Source organism: Diadema setosum, chromosome 18, assembly GCF_964275005.1.
Source record: "Diadema setosum chromosome 18, eeDiaSeto1, whole genome shotgun sequence".
NCBI lineage: Eukaryota > Metazoa > Echinodermata > Echinoidea > Diadematoida > Diadematidae > Diadema > Diadema setosum.
Window position 1 is genome coordinate 8,931,017 of NC_092702.1, and position 15,344 is coordinate 8,946,360.

The 15,344-nt window shown below is 37.2% G+C and overlaps 1 protein-coding gene across 1 annotated transcript in view; it reads right to left on the reverse strand.

Annotated features, from left to right (window-relative positions):
• Positions 1 to 15,191, reverse strand: part of LOC140241971 (uncharacterized) — a 29,216-nt gene extending 14,025 nt beyond the window's left edge. The window contains exons 1-13 of the mRNA XM_072321716.1: positions 15,022 to 15,191; positions 13,712 to 13,786; positions 12,547 to 12,755; positions 11,791 to 11,875; positions 10,880 to 10,978; positions 10,249 to 10,392; positions 9,303 to 9,377; positions 8,613 to 8,696; positions 5,056 to 5,216; positions 2,939 to 2,994; positions 2,458 to 2,606; positions 1,209 to 1,307; positions 125 to 266 (exon numbers count right to left, since the gene is read on the reverse strand). Of these exons, the coding sequence (XP_072177817.1) occupies positions 125 to 266; positions 1,209 to 1,307; positions 2,458 to 2,606; positions 2,939 to 2,994; positions 5,056 to 5,216; positions 8,613 to 8,696; positions 9,303 to 9,377; positions 10,249 to 10,392; positions 10,880 to 10,978; positions 11,791 to 11,875; positions 12,547 to 12,755; positions 13,712 to 13,786; positions 15,022 to 15,177 (1,534 nt within the window). The 5' untranslated portion in view covers positions 15,178 to 15,191. The remainder of the gene's footprint in view (positions 1 to 124; positions 267 to 1,208; positions 1,308 to 2,457; positions 2,607 to 2,938; positions 2,995 to 5,055; positions 5,217 to 8,612; positions 8,697 to 9,302; positions 9,378 to 10,248; positions 10,393 to 10,879; positions 10,979 to 11,790; positions 11,876 to 12,546; positions 12,756 to 13,711; positions 13,787 to 15,021) is intronic.
• Positions 15,192 to 15,344: the final 153 nt, after the last annotated feature.

Below are 15,344 nucleotides of genomic sequence, written 5' to 3' on the forward strand. Positions count from 1 at the left end.
ATTTTGAAACACACATGAAACCATCAAACAAATTCGGATTATCATGATGACGACATCCTGTAGCTGTGAATAAAATTTGGAGAGGGATCTTTTTTCTCTTTTTTTTTTTACTATCACTGCTCACCTTCATATGCTGCAACATTGGCCTGGTGCTTCTTGACAATCTTCTTGGCTTCCTTCTCATTGAGCTGAGCTTTAGCCATCAGCTCCTCAAAGATGGACTCTTCTTTCTCGGCCAACTCACTGGTTCTCTCCTCCTCGAGTTTCTGCAGGATGGACAAAGATCAATCTCAACAATGGTGCCACCTTGCTTTCTTTTTTTGAGATCAGTACCATGGAGAAAGTAAATTGTAATCTCCTGTGCTTACACTATGGAAAAGCATTGGATATATTCAACCAATGAAATACATTATAAGCATTTTATGTGGATGACATTTACCACAGTAAACCAGAAGTACAATTTAAATTTAATCTTCCTATACCCGAGTTTTAGGAGACCTGTGATCTATACACAATTACTTGCAACACCTCAGCATTAGAAATATGATCTAAGCTATGCACACAACACCAGGGTTCCCAGCATTTCAAGGAAACAAAATTCCCTGATTTTTCCCTGATGAAGTCTCAAAATTCCATGAAAATCATTTCAACTCATTTCCAGTTTCACATGTTTTCTTTGTTGTTAGATGTTGTTTTGATACGCAACAAGAGTTTGACTGACTACTTTTGATTTTTGGGCCAATCAAATTCCCTGATTTTTCCCTTATTTTAGGCATTTTTATCAAATTCCCAAACTTTTCCCTGACTGGAAAAGAAGTAAAATAATTTCCCCTGATTTCCCTGATTTCTCTGATGGGCAGGGAACCTGAACACCCATCCTTATGTATGTGCAACATCCACAACATGTATGGTAAGTATACAGTCAAATTATCACTTGAAAACCTTTTAGTATCACCAGCCCTTTCAAATGCACCACTTTTGATTGAATGTGTTAATTGATTAATTGCAATTATAGTCTCTCTAACCGTTTCACAGAAGTCATGCATATTCTGATAACATCATGACATTGTAATCTAAATTTGTCTTTGCCTGATGCATCAAGGTCTGGTAAAACTTGAAATCTACCTTTCTCATGGTCACAATGTTGGAAGGATTCCAGTCAAGGCAGATCATATTTGATAGCATCAACACTAAAATAGGAATTGTACCTTTCTGAGGAGACTGAGTTCCTCTGCCTCATGGAAGTCCAGCTCATCCACCAAGTCGTTCTCTTCATTACGCTGCTGCTCCAAGAGGTCATGGTGTGCCTGTTGTCATGACAACAATAATGATAAAATGCCAAATAAGTGGTATGTGACACACCTTTTTAACTAATGAAGAAGAATAAGAAGACTAGTGTATGATGCCATGACTCTGGATAACATTTTAAGCACATCATATGATGTACTGACTACATCCAAATAAGGGATTACATGATGGTATTGGAAATCGAGACTTAGATAATATAAAAAGTGTAGATAATAGTGTGAACATTCACTGCAAGATTTCATTTGATGATGAATATGATGAGTTTTTGCTGTCGATGACTGGTTAATTTTCCTACTGTGAGCAAAGCACACAGACTAGATAGTAAGCTACATACTGAAAAAAAAAAAAATTGTTTTCATGTACATGTTGGAAAGTACCTTGAAACTTGATTGGATATAGGGGTAAAATGTTCAGAGTAGTACATGGATTACTCAGTTTCCAAGCTGTTGACGTCATTGTTCTTCTTTTTTCCACAGAGACACCAGCTACTCATTACTGTAACATTGCTTACTAAACTTCAAACTTGTCTGCATCATGATATGCTCCTATCAGTACATTCTTTAATCATATAGCTAGTCGACAATATTACAAACAGGAACCAGAGATGACTATGCTTGTTCATGCTATCATCAGTTGTATTTCTGTGTACTAGTCTCATACTCTTTTTATGGTTTGCGAATTCATGTTATGCTATGCTATGAATATGTGGCATTGGTTTATTTTATTGCACTCTTATTATGTTGGTACATATTCAAACAGCGCCCTTAAAACAAACAATGCTAGACCACTGATAATGCTAACCTCAATTAAGGAAAACTTGGTCAATAGATAAAAATAAATAGATGGATAAACAACCTAAACACAACCTGAAGGGAAAAATGAATACAATGAATACAGAGAGAAGCATACTGCTAGACACCCAGGCATACATGAAAACATAGTACATAATGTTAAGCAGGGCTGCACACTAACCCATTTTTTCAGCTGGTCTGACCTTTCTTTCGGACCAGTAGTTACCCAGTTTTTCCATTTTTTTTACTAGTCCATTCCTGAAAAAGTTACTGGTCTGACAGTGATTTTTACTGGTCAGGGACCGTTGGACCAGTGCCAGTGTGCAGTGTTGTGTCAAGTAAGAAAGCTGGTGCTCACTTCAACAAAGTCGGTTGGGTTGACGACACTTGGTGCCTTGGAGGCCAGCTTCTCCCGCTGCGCGCTGTGTCTCCTGTGCAGCTCTCGTAGCTTTCTCTCCCGGTGCTGCTGCAATCTCTCTGCAAGGTCCTGGCTGTGCTTCAGAACAGCTGTGGAGGGATTCAGCACACCAATCACAAAACTGTGGACTATACATCTCCTCAGGCATGCACTTCCATGTGACATTGGACAGAGCAATAATGCATTATGCTTTAGTCTCGTTAGCAAGTCTACTGGAGTACTTTGTTTGCCAATTGGCACACATGTCCTAGAAACTAACTATTGACAAACGGGAATCACTATATCATCCTAAATCACTTTAGAATCACAGCAGCATTGGAAAACAATATTAGCATTGTCAGATTTGAGCAGGTCTGTTCATATCACAATATAGCTTATAGGGTACTTCCATGCTAGCCATGATGTTAATTTCTGCTCTTACCTGCTTGGTGTTTTTGCTGAATATTTTCCATATCTGTCCGATACTGCTTAATGATACTGTAAGAAAGACGGAGAAATTATTTCTGACAATGAAAGCAATATAAGGCATGCAATGAATACACATCAAGGCAAAAATGAAAATAAACAAGAGACCTGGGGGTCTCGCACTCACCTGAGTATCGCAAGTTCACCTTCCATGCATTCTAGTACTTGTAAAAGAGGGGGGGGGGGTAGCTTTGAGAGCTGGGGGCATGGTGTCCATTTGCATATATTCCATCACACTGGTAAAACTATCTGCCAAGTACACTGTACTTTATAGAATATTGGACTATGCAGTTTAAAAAAAAAAAAAGACTTAAAGCTCTACAATATCACTTCTGGTTCTAGAGAGGAAGAATTGTAAATATTTCTAAATGTTGGGGAGATATTGGGCCCCCTAGAGACCCCCAAGGGGAGCATGGTGCCCTGTTGAACAAATTCAGATCTTAAGCCCCCTGGCATGCTACACTGTACCTGCCAAGTTTGGTGAATATTCATCAAGGGGTTTTCAAGAAGAATATGAACAAGTACAATTTAAGTCCCCATTTGGACCCATCCCACCCCACTGGGCACCATGGGGGACCCCTAGGTGGGGCATGGTGCCCATTTCATGGAATTGAGATTCTATCCCCCTAGGGATGCTAACTGCCAGGTTTGGTGAAAATTCATCATGAGATTTTCAGGAAAAAGATGAAAATTTACAATTTGGCCCCAATCTAGGCCACCTGGGGCCCCCAGGTGGGCCATGGTGCCCATATGATGGGATTGAGATTCTATCCCCCTAGGGATGCTACCTGCCAAGGTTGGTGAGAATTCATCATGGGATTTTCAAGAAAAAGATTAAAATTTACAATTTGGCCCCAATCTAGGCCCCCTGGGGCCCCCAGGTGGAGCATGGTGCCCATATGATGGGACTGAGATTCTATCCCCCTAGGGATGCTACCTGCTAAGTTTGGTGAAAATTTATCATGACATTTTCAAGAAAAAGATGAAAATTTACAATTTGGGCCCCATTAGGACCCCTCCCCACCCCCCATCCCTAGGTCCCAAGGGGGGCACCCCTGATTCCGCCAAGAACAAACTTGAGACTACAGTAATCAATGTACAAACTCATAGTATTTACTTAGCTCTTTCACATCTGGTTCTAGAGAAGAAGATTTTTAAAGATTCCTTAATTTTGGGGGGTTTGGGCCCCTCTGTGGGCCCCACAGGTGGGGCATGGTGCCCATTTGAACAAATTGAGATCCTATCCCCCTAGGTTTGCTACCTGCCAAGTTTGGTGAAAATCGGTCATGGGGTTCTCAAGAAGAAGATGAAAATGTAAAAAGTTTATGCACGACGCACGACGGAGGACGGACGATGGACGAAGAATGATCGCGATAGCTCACTTGAGCCTTTGGCTCAGGTGAGCTAAAAACCAACAAGACAAAGCCCATTACAGTTTGCAGAAAAAAAACTAATCAAATATATAAAATATCCACAACGCAAAACAATTTATAAGGCACTAAGACATCAAAGGTCCATCAATTTGTTATAATTTCTCCATCTTATCAGAAGATTAAACAATCTTAAACAGTTTGCATTCTTGCTTCTATCAGAAGGCTTTTACTACACTCCAATCATACAGAGCCGGGAAAACAATAATTAAATTCATGTCAATGACAACATTTGAAAATTTGAGGAGAAATCTTGCATGTCACCATGCAAAATGGAAAAATACAACACTAACACAATGTAACATGCAGAAAAGTGACCTAGTAAAAGTAAACCTGTTATGATGGGGGGGGGGGGAATAAGGAAATTAAGACATTCCTCATTCAATGTAACAAGCATTCTTAACTTAATATGGCATGTTCTTACTTAGATGGTGTTAGTGGTAGTGTACCTATAATTAAATGACTATTTAGATGGTTGTAGTGGTAGCGTACAAATTGTACTTATACTCAAATGACTGTCTCCGATTGTTGATTGGCCATGCAAAAACTACCAGAGAGTATGATTAGAGAAAGGCTTGAAATGCACCTGGGTGAAGGGTATGAGCACCAGGATGTAGAAAAAAAGGGCTACATGGAATCATACCTCTTTGCTTGTGACTCATTAAGTTCTCTCTCTTCAGACAGGTATTTGACCAGCTCATTCAGGCTGTCCATCCTGGCCTGGTTGCCCTTATTCTCTCTAGTGGTCACCTGGCCGTACTGCTCGGACAGTGCCTGCCTCTTGGCCAGCCTCTCTTGCAAGATCTAGGAGGAATGAAGTATGGGTATTAAATAAACACTGTTAAAGGATGCCAATGGCTTGGAGGATACAGAGCATTCCCGCTGTCACAAAAATGGTTATAATGAATTTTTGGATACACAAGGAACAAATTTAAATCCCAAAATTATCCTCTATATATCTTTATATATTTTATCTGTTTGGCTTTATAGCAAAATTTTGGTAAAATAAAAGAAAATTGCCGGTTCCAAGGACTTTGTTGTAACAAGAGTCACCTGTAGTACATTCACATTACACAACTATAATAATACAATGTAATACAAGAGGTCTTTAAACTGTCTATAATGACTCAATCACATACGTATATGTCAGAAATCGCACGCTTATGTTTGATTGTATATTTATATGTAACATAATAGATATTATGATTGAATATTAGTTATTGTGAAATTTTGTTGCTATTTATTGTATGATGAATACACATAATAAATTAAGGAATAATTAATTGATAAAGTAAGGATTTACCTTATTAATGGCGGATATAAAGGCTTGCGGCGGTGTCTGTGTGGGTTGAGTGTGTCTGTTTGTGTGTGTGTGTATGTGTGGGTTGGCGTATGGTTGCATATGCGCATCACATTGTTGCGCATGTGCAGTTAATGGTCTGCTGGTTAAGGATCAACACATTATTATGTGAACCGTTCATATTCTGTACCTTATGTAATATTTATATAATATTGGATGCACTTGAGTGGTATATCAGATATATTGCATTCATCAACATGAATATTGCACGAGTGGAAGACGAGTGCAATATTCATGTTGATGAATGCAATATATCTGATTTACCACGAAAGAAATCCAGTATTATTATTATTATACATACAAACCACTTTCCTCGAATTTCAGAAAAAAAAATGAAAAAGGGTTTCACTCACCATTATATTGTTTACAAAATTTAACCTTTCAACTTTGTATACGGACGTGTATCTACGCACAGTACAGTACAGTACATGCATATCAGTGAGCGACTGCCGCAGAGAGCACAGACGATTTACGTGTACTCCTATGGCATTTCTCAACCTCATCGCGCATTTCTCAACCTCATCGCGCATTTCTCAACCTCATCGCGCAATGCCACTGCACTTCGCTTTCTTTGCAAGCTATACTGCGCACGCGTATAAAGAAACATTTGAGTGCGATATTGACAGCAGAGTACAATATTGGAAACAATATTGTACTCTTTTTCTCCATTGATACGGGTAATGTAAAATGCATAGGACAGGTATTATGCTAACAATATTGTATGTCATTGAGCAAACCCCTTGCAGGAATATTGATACATGGTTTTATTGTATCGAAAAAGTGGCTTGTATGTATAATAATCTGTCATATGTTATGATATGTATATGAATGGTTGTGGTATATTAGTATTATTTACGTCATTATACGATAGCCAGAAGATGACGCGTGGCTGTTGTACTGTATTACATAGCCACTTACGTCTTGCAATGCTGCCACATGCTGTATTATCGTCGACAACATAAAAATGTCTAGTTTGATATTATTACAGTCTTCTGTTAAACAACACATACGATGAAGATACTGAATTGGTGTTTTTGTTATATACCTTCATCTCAATTAATAACACGAGTTTGATATGAAATGTATTCAATAATATGCAATTGATTAAATGTATATTATCATTGGATTCTGTTATATAATTACGGATTGATTGATTACATAGTCATTATAGACTCACGCCAGTTAGATTTATATATATATATATATATATATATATATATATATATATATATATATATATATATATATATATATATAGAAAGAGTCTCAAGTACGCCATGGATCCAACGATTACACAAAAATCGAAACCAATATATCGACACCTTCATCAACAGTGTTAATCAGCACCTTGACACATTCCTTCGCTCTATTGACGAAAAATGTACAGCCGACAACTTGAGCGCAAGTGAGCGACGAGCCATCAAATCTCTCCAAAACAACGACGACATAGTTATCAAACCAGCAGATAAAGGGGGAGCAGTTACTGTTCAAGATAAAGACAACTACATCGCGGAAGCACAACGGCAACTCTCTGATGGAAGATTCTACACACCCCTGTCGTCGGATCCCTCTCAGCAATTCACCAAAGAGGCAGAGGAAGTCCTGTCATCACTATCGGCGATCCCGAAAACTGAAAGCAGGAACCTTCTCCCCACCGATCCCAGAACCAGTCGTCTCTACCTTCTACCAAAGATCCACAAACTACAAGCGAAAGTAGCCTCACACCTCGAACAACCAGAAGGCGAGATCTCCAGTGACCAGCGCTCTCCTTGACAACGCAGCTCCAGGGCAACGCACTACGTGCATTACGCGCATAGCATTGTTGTTATGATTCATGTTTATCATTGTCCATCATTGTCTTTGCACTGACGAAGGTCTGAGGCAGACCGAAAATTTTGTAATAAAATTTTTGTGTAATCGTTGGATCCATGGCGTACTTGAGACTCTTTCTTCTAATAATTACAACATTCGAAGTCCAACACGTGGAAAATTCCAAGATGAACATATATATATATATATATATATATATATATTTATTAGTGTAGCCATACAAGTGAGTTATTTTTGTATCGTTACAGCCCTGATGAAGGTCCTAACGGGACCGAAAGCTCGGCAATAAACACGCACGCTGACCCTAGCTACGTCCACGATTGCTCTTCTTTTCGCACTGAATATAAATAATGAAGGAGCTACACTGGTGCTGTAAATGGTCGAGACCCCTTCTCGCAGTACTATACATACATACATATATATATATATATATATATATATATATATATATATATACATATATATATGTATATATACACATATATATATATATATATATATACATATATATATATATATATATATATTGCATATACACATACCAAATACCATTTAAGACATAAATATGTTTAATGGAGCGTATGTAACTATAGATTCTTTTTTAAAGCAAATTCTGTCATATTCTTTGACAAGATTGATACAATTTTCTTCTTTTATAATTTGTGACCAGAAAAAAAAAGTTGGTATTAAAGAGCTCCTCAAATAAGCATGAATTTCTTAAGTGTATCTAAGATGCATCTTGAATATCTGTCAAGTTGTGATATAGCACATTCAAGATTATCATGGGATACTTTCTGTCTTAATCGAAGGAATCGAGGTACATCACATATTTTGAGAAGTTAGGAAATATGTTATTGCCATGGGATACCCTATGACATACTGATTTAAAGCTGAATTTGAGCAGACATTTCTAAACAAAGCACTCTTCAATTCTTTCAATTACTTTTCAAAAGCCAGCATTGCTTCCATTCATTCAATCATATTGTGTAAAATCGACACTTGAACCTCACCGAAGCCTGTCGGCTCTGCTCATCACCAATCATCTTTTCTGCTGTAGCCATGTTCTCCATCAGCTTCTTCATGATGGCTTCAACCTGGGAAGGAAATGGAACACATTTCAAAATGGTTTCAATTTCAGTTTAAATTTCAATTTCAATTTATTCGCACAAGAAATAGGAAGTACAATAAGTGCACATTCCAAACAAACACAATGCATATACAGGCACATGTTTAACAAATCAACACCAGGACTCTCCTTTGAAGCAACTAGAGCTCCACAAACACAACGTGGATGAACACAATCTAATCTTCACACTGGAATTACATGACAAGTGCAAAGCAAATTTTATAACCATTTACATTCTTGCATTTCAACTTTCAACACTGCATTATAACCAGTAGAGAAGAAGTATGGTGGATGATTAACACAATGTTGATAATGTAAACTTATTCGTATGCATTTCCAGAAGATTTGAATCAAAAGAACATCCAGCTCTCTACACAGCTACCATAAAAACATTTTTTTTTTTAAATATGATTTCAATATCAATTTGAAAAACCCGCATCAAAACAATACTTATGTCTGTTCTTCTTACAAAGAGATTACCTATTTGGTGTAACAGTCTAACACAAATTAAATGTCTGTAGTGATGATCATCATACCACCTGCAAATAACTGACTTTCAATACTAGATGCATACCTCATCCGTTGTGAGACTGGCATCCTTGCTTAGTTTGTCTTTCACCTTGATCTGCATATCTTGGACCAAACCATCCTAAAAACAGAAAAAGAGAAATAGAAATTGAAGATAGGCGATTTTTGAGGTATACGGATATGTAAAAACAACATTAAAGAACACATGAAAAACGATGAAAAAAATCAAAAGATACCTTCATGTCAATACATATCCCACACAATCTCAAATTTGATGAAATTTGAAACTCATATTATTTCTTATTTCCCCTCATGCCATCATTAGAAGCAACAGGTGGCAAACATATTTATCACTGAATATAATTCTATAAACATATATGAATGAACACATATATTGTCATTATACAAATAATGAATGTTTATGAGTGCAATGGACAGAATATTTCACGAGGTGAAATCTTCAGGCATTATTATATATAAAGTTCAATAATTCATATTAACAAATTTGCCCTTGAAAATGGAATACTATTATATGACTTACTGTGCAGTGTCTCTAGGGGACCACAATGCCTATGACTGCAGATATCACAGCATACTACAACACCTCAAGTACTAAACGCTGTTTGTCCTATTTCAAATACATTGAACATTTCATGCAGAAGGAACATGGTATGTGCCTGTCCAGCTCAAAACCCACAAATAGCAGGCCAAAACACTTTTCTACATAGTTTCAGGGTAGGCCCTAAGCTCTACGCTCTAAAATTATAACTTTGGTCTAATTTTTGTGGGTTTGGAGCTGGGTTTCGATTTTGGTTTTGTTTAAAGCCACCAAATTTTGACAGTAGGTACAGAAATGATTTCTCTCCCAGGAAAGATAAACTTGAAAAATTTGACTCGGTCAGCCCAAATGGCATATTTTGGTCCATTATAGAAGATCCTCATCTGCAACTTTTTTGTGGAATTTGAGATGGGTGGTCACATATATCACTTACCAGCTTTCTGATATGGTCCAGCCTGGAATTTTCCAGGGCTTCCTCCATGGCCAGTGGATCCTTGGAGAACTCAGGCTTCTTCCTGATTTCCTCTTCCTGAACCAGCTGAGTCCCATTCAGGGTGCTCTTGACTTCCATGATGTCCTGCATAAAGCAACAAGTAACACATTTCTTCTTTTGGTTTGAATACTTAATCTTTGAGTCACCTAATTGATGAGAAGATTCACCTGTAGCATCCAACTTTTTCTTGCTGATTCTCTCTCTCTTTCTCTCTCTCTCTCTCTCATCTCCCAAGTTTTGAGATAGGTAGTCCACTGCTCTGACTATTGAACACAGTTGTCCATTCTGCACAAAAATGGTTACATCAATCTATGCACTTGATCACAAAATGTTGGTTCTACTGGCATGCGGAATGGAATGGACTCTTCCATGTCTTTTATCCATCACATTCTCTCACTAATCTACAGGTATAAGAGGAAAATTTAGTATTCAGAATTTCAAGCTGATGCTATCTTATCAATAAAATACACTGTATATGATATACTCATCAGGTCATAACTTCCAAGCATACAAGGGATTTCTTGTTGTTTTTCTTATTTCTTTAAAAAAGAAAGAAAAAAATCACACTCACCCGAGTGACATCGTCCACAAATTCTTCAGCATATTTCTCCTCCATCTTTTCTGCAGCAACAAATTTACCCAGCAGCATGCGCAGCAGATGTATGAACACCTATATAGGCAAAGAAAACAAGAGAAAATGACTGATAATTCATTCAGTGACTTAAGGCATTTACTCTGTAAAATTCTGTCATAACCTTGGCAATTCTTGATTCTTCATATGTGGTCTCTTGAAAATACTACTTGTTGTAATGTTGATGATTTCAGTCACTGTATAATAATCTTGTATTGTAAAAGCTAATGACAATATTCACTCCTACTTACGAATCATCTCCTACTTCACATGCCTTAGTTTTATCAGAGTTTGTATTTCCCTATATATGATCATTTGATAACTGCATTTCAAGACAATTTCATACCTGCCAACCCTGAGACTTAATAAATCTGAACACACAAAGAAAAATTATTAATTTCATATACTTTACTATTACAGATGTTTTCAAAAAATCAGAACACAATGAAATTAATGCGATTTCTTTCAGTGAAAAATCTGAATATTCAGATTAAAACTGAACAGTTGGCAGGTATGGAATTTCCATTCTCAGAGCAGGAACTACTTACTAATGAATAGTTACAAACAAACAAATGATAATCACTGCATGAAATATTAAAGAAAAAAAAAAACATTGTAGAAAACAAAATATTATTAAAATGATGAACAAAAAAAAAAAGACATATCTTACTGAATAGCTCACACAAAGCATAAGATACAACTAGTTTCAACATAAATCACTGCATGTTCAAAATAAAGGTACAAAATATCAATAAATACTAATTAAAAAAGACATAGATACAAGGAAGGCACTAATATGAATTACATTATGTGTTAGATCTATATCTTCACATGTAGGGAACTCTGCATACCCATTCTCTTTCCAGAAGGAGCTCACTCTCAAGTGATTTGGTGGACTGGAAATCCTGCAGACTCAGCTCAATGGTCGTCTTTTCACTGAAAGGAGGAATATGTAGGAGGTACTGTTTATATCTTTTATCACTTTGTTTGAGGTCAAGATAATCAAAGTATTACTAAAGGAGGATAGAGAGCAGAAGCAGGTTATTGAATTGTGATTAAAGGTGGTATCTAAATCTCTGATAGACACTTCTGGGAGACCAGCATTGTATTGATAGAGATAGCCAGCTAAACAAATACTGTACTCTCCCAACAAATACTGATAGAATCCCTGGCACTGCAAGCTGTGTGTGGTTTGACAATAACTGCTCATTGATTCACACCTTGCTTTGATGCCTTGCACATATGAACATGCGAGTCTAAAGAAAAACTTTGGACATTCATTTTTACTTAAGACATTAACTTGCTCCCTGTTTTCAAAAGCAACTGAATATGCACAAAGTGTGTGCCAGTGTTCACACTCTCAAGTTGTCCACACCTATGTATGCAAAAAAAAAAAAAAAGGTGCCCTACTTTTGTCTGTGTACATATATTCCAATGTTTTGCCATCAACAACTTTTGTAGTAGTTTATAGTGCTACAAATATTACACCTCTGGACCTTAATCTTAAACGTGAAATTCAAGGGAAAGTGCTCTTGACATTACACTGCACTTCAGCACCAAAACTAGCTTATTAAATCTTATCAGTTGCTCCTAAATGTCTACCTTACCTAGAGTTCTTTGCCAGAGCTACGATGATGCCTGCTGTGTGGATCCTGCTCCTCTGTGACAGTTCTTCATCATCTTCTTCTTCCTCTCCATCCATTTCTTGTCCGTCATCCCTCTTTCTGTTATCATCATCACCATGATCTCCCTCTTGTTCAATAAAGACATGTGTCGTCTTATTTGAGGTAACTGACTTCCTTGATTTCCTGTAAGTCTGTAATACAAGACAATTATAGTCCTTATTCATCAAACTAGCAAAAATGAATACAGCATTTATATACATGTGTATATTAACATACAAGACACAAAGCTCAAATAATGTATTGCTGATTTATCCATGATTTCATGACGAGTCTCTACATTTGAGCTGAAACTACAAACACACATCAAGCTTTCAGTTGCACAGAAGATGTCATAATACTTCATTATGCCCTGCTAATTTGAAAATTAATCAAAGAGTGCATTGTACATTGTACATGTTGTATCTCTTTTATTCCATCCTCAAACAGGAGTACAAGTTGCTTTTTGAATGGGTAATTTTATGAACCACCTTGGGAACAGATGACAAGAAGTCCATTTCCAACTCTTTAAACAAATCAAATGCATGAAGCAGGAACAATTCTATCAGAACAGAGTAAAAAGTGTGATAGTAATTTCTCTGCTTTCCTGCTCTTATTGTACAGTTTTGTATGTGGACTATTCCTTCGGGCTTCAGTAAGAAAAAGAGCTCCTATACTACATACAATGAATACAATTCAGTTGCTTTTATTGCCGATTGACGATGTAGGGCTACACAATGTTCATCTTCAATGATATCTAATTACAGTACAGTGTACATATTTGCCACAAAAGGTACACATGAACATTGAAATACATTGTTGTACGTGTCTGGCATTAGTTGCATGATCTGCTTTCAACAAAAGCTGTTTTATTGAAGTGGGGTACCGATAACAGTTTGTGTCTGTTTTTTGTTTACCTCTTTACAGCAGCTGTACGTATTAAGTTGCGTGACTGCCTGGCAGCTGTGGCTCTGAAACAATCAGTCAGTACATTTTGTGCCTTAAAAACTGGGTCCCAATTCTGGTAATCACAGCAAATATCAAATATGACAGCCATTGAGAATAAACTTGTGATCTGAGACAAATGGATGTCTCAGTTATGTGTCATTACCAGCTCAGCGTCTCCTGCTATCCTGGACTCATAGGCTGCATTAATGACCACACTGTCATCCTGATGTTTCTGGATCTGAAAGACAAGTGTATTAAAGATGAAAATTGATTATTGGATCACATTGAAATAATAATATTCACATACAGAACACTGTAAATGTAGAACTACCAGACCTTTAATTCTTATGTGATTTAAAAAAAGAAAAGAAAACGAAATCCTACATCCCATAAATCCAAATTAAATCAATGATCCAGTACATGTAATGTTACTTTCTACATTCTGTAGCTTAATTCTGTGAGTTTTGGGTATCCAAAATATTTTTTTTTCTTAGCCTGGAGTAATCTGTAGTTGACAGTTTGATGTATGGTTGGTCCTACTACTCACTGACTGCCCAATTTCTATTTGCCTGATAAAAAAAAACAAAAACAAAAAAACACTGAAATTCACATAAAAACTTGACCTACATTGTACGTGATTGAGAAAATCCAGCACTACCAAATGCTGTTGTTCCCTTTTCAATTCGAAGTTTCAGTGCAAAAATATCGCCATCAAACTTGAGTGCCCTCTTTTCAGCTCCCCGCGGTGCCACTCCTTTTTTAGATCGACCACTGCACTGTTTTTGTATTGACAATGCACACAAACCGAGTTGTATTGAACACCGTGTTGTACGAAGCTTTTTAGAAAATGCATTGACATCACATTACAATTCGGTTAAAATATTCATTCGAAATTTTGTCCTTGATTAAAACCATATAATGAACAGTGAATTTTCACGTTTTCCCACACATCCTCATCAACGGTCAAAGCCAATACATTTTTATGCGCTCTGCGCGCAGTGCAGTGCGTACTTAGCGTTTTGTGCGCCAAAACTACGCGGTCGGTTTCAAAAAGGGTGGTCGATGTAGAGTCTAGTAGAGCTAGAATATCTACCATATATACATTTGTATGTACATAATTACATTCATTGTTATGAAACAGGCAGTTTTTATTCACAATTCAGCTGAAAAGCTGTTCCACAGTTTTGGTTGTTGCTGGGTTTTTTTTATCACTTTGAACAAGATCTAGAATCTACCAGATTTTGTAGATCTCTAACATATCTTAGGCTAGATTATTGTTTCTAACGTTAGTTTCCATGGCTCTTATAAACTTTTTGGAATATTGTTCACATCTGCATCTACAGGTTATGCATACACTGTATGATGCAATTCTTATAGTGATACTGCACTGAAGATAGAATGTCTGCCATAACTTTAGACCATGCTCATGGTGCTGATAGTGACACTTGATTTGAGACACATGACATGACTTACTCGGTCTCTAGCGAGTTCCTTTACGAAGCATCTTGAGATGATCACGGCAATGATGACACCCAGAATGACACCGAAGAGTACGGCCAGAGACACCTCAAGGGCGTCGATACGCCACGTCGAAGTCGGTATGATAGATTCTATTTGTGCACAGGACATCTTGAATGTTTAGAACCATCTAGGCTACAAGTGGTTTACAAGATGAGGATCTTCCCAAACGACCCCAATCACTCACGCACTTTTTGGCAAGCCTTCACTCGGTTTCGCTGGCCGTGTCTTCCCGTTTGGTTACCGACTTGGATTTCGGCCTGGATACTCGAGATCAA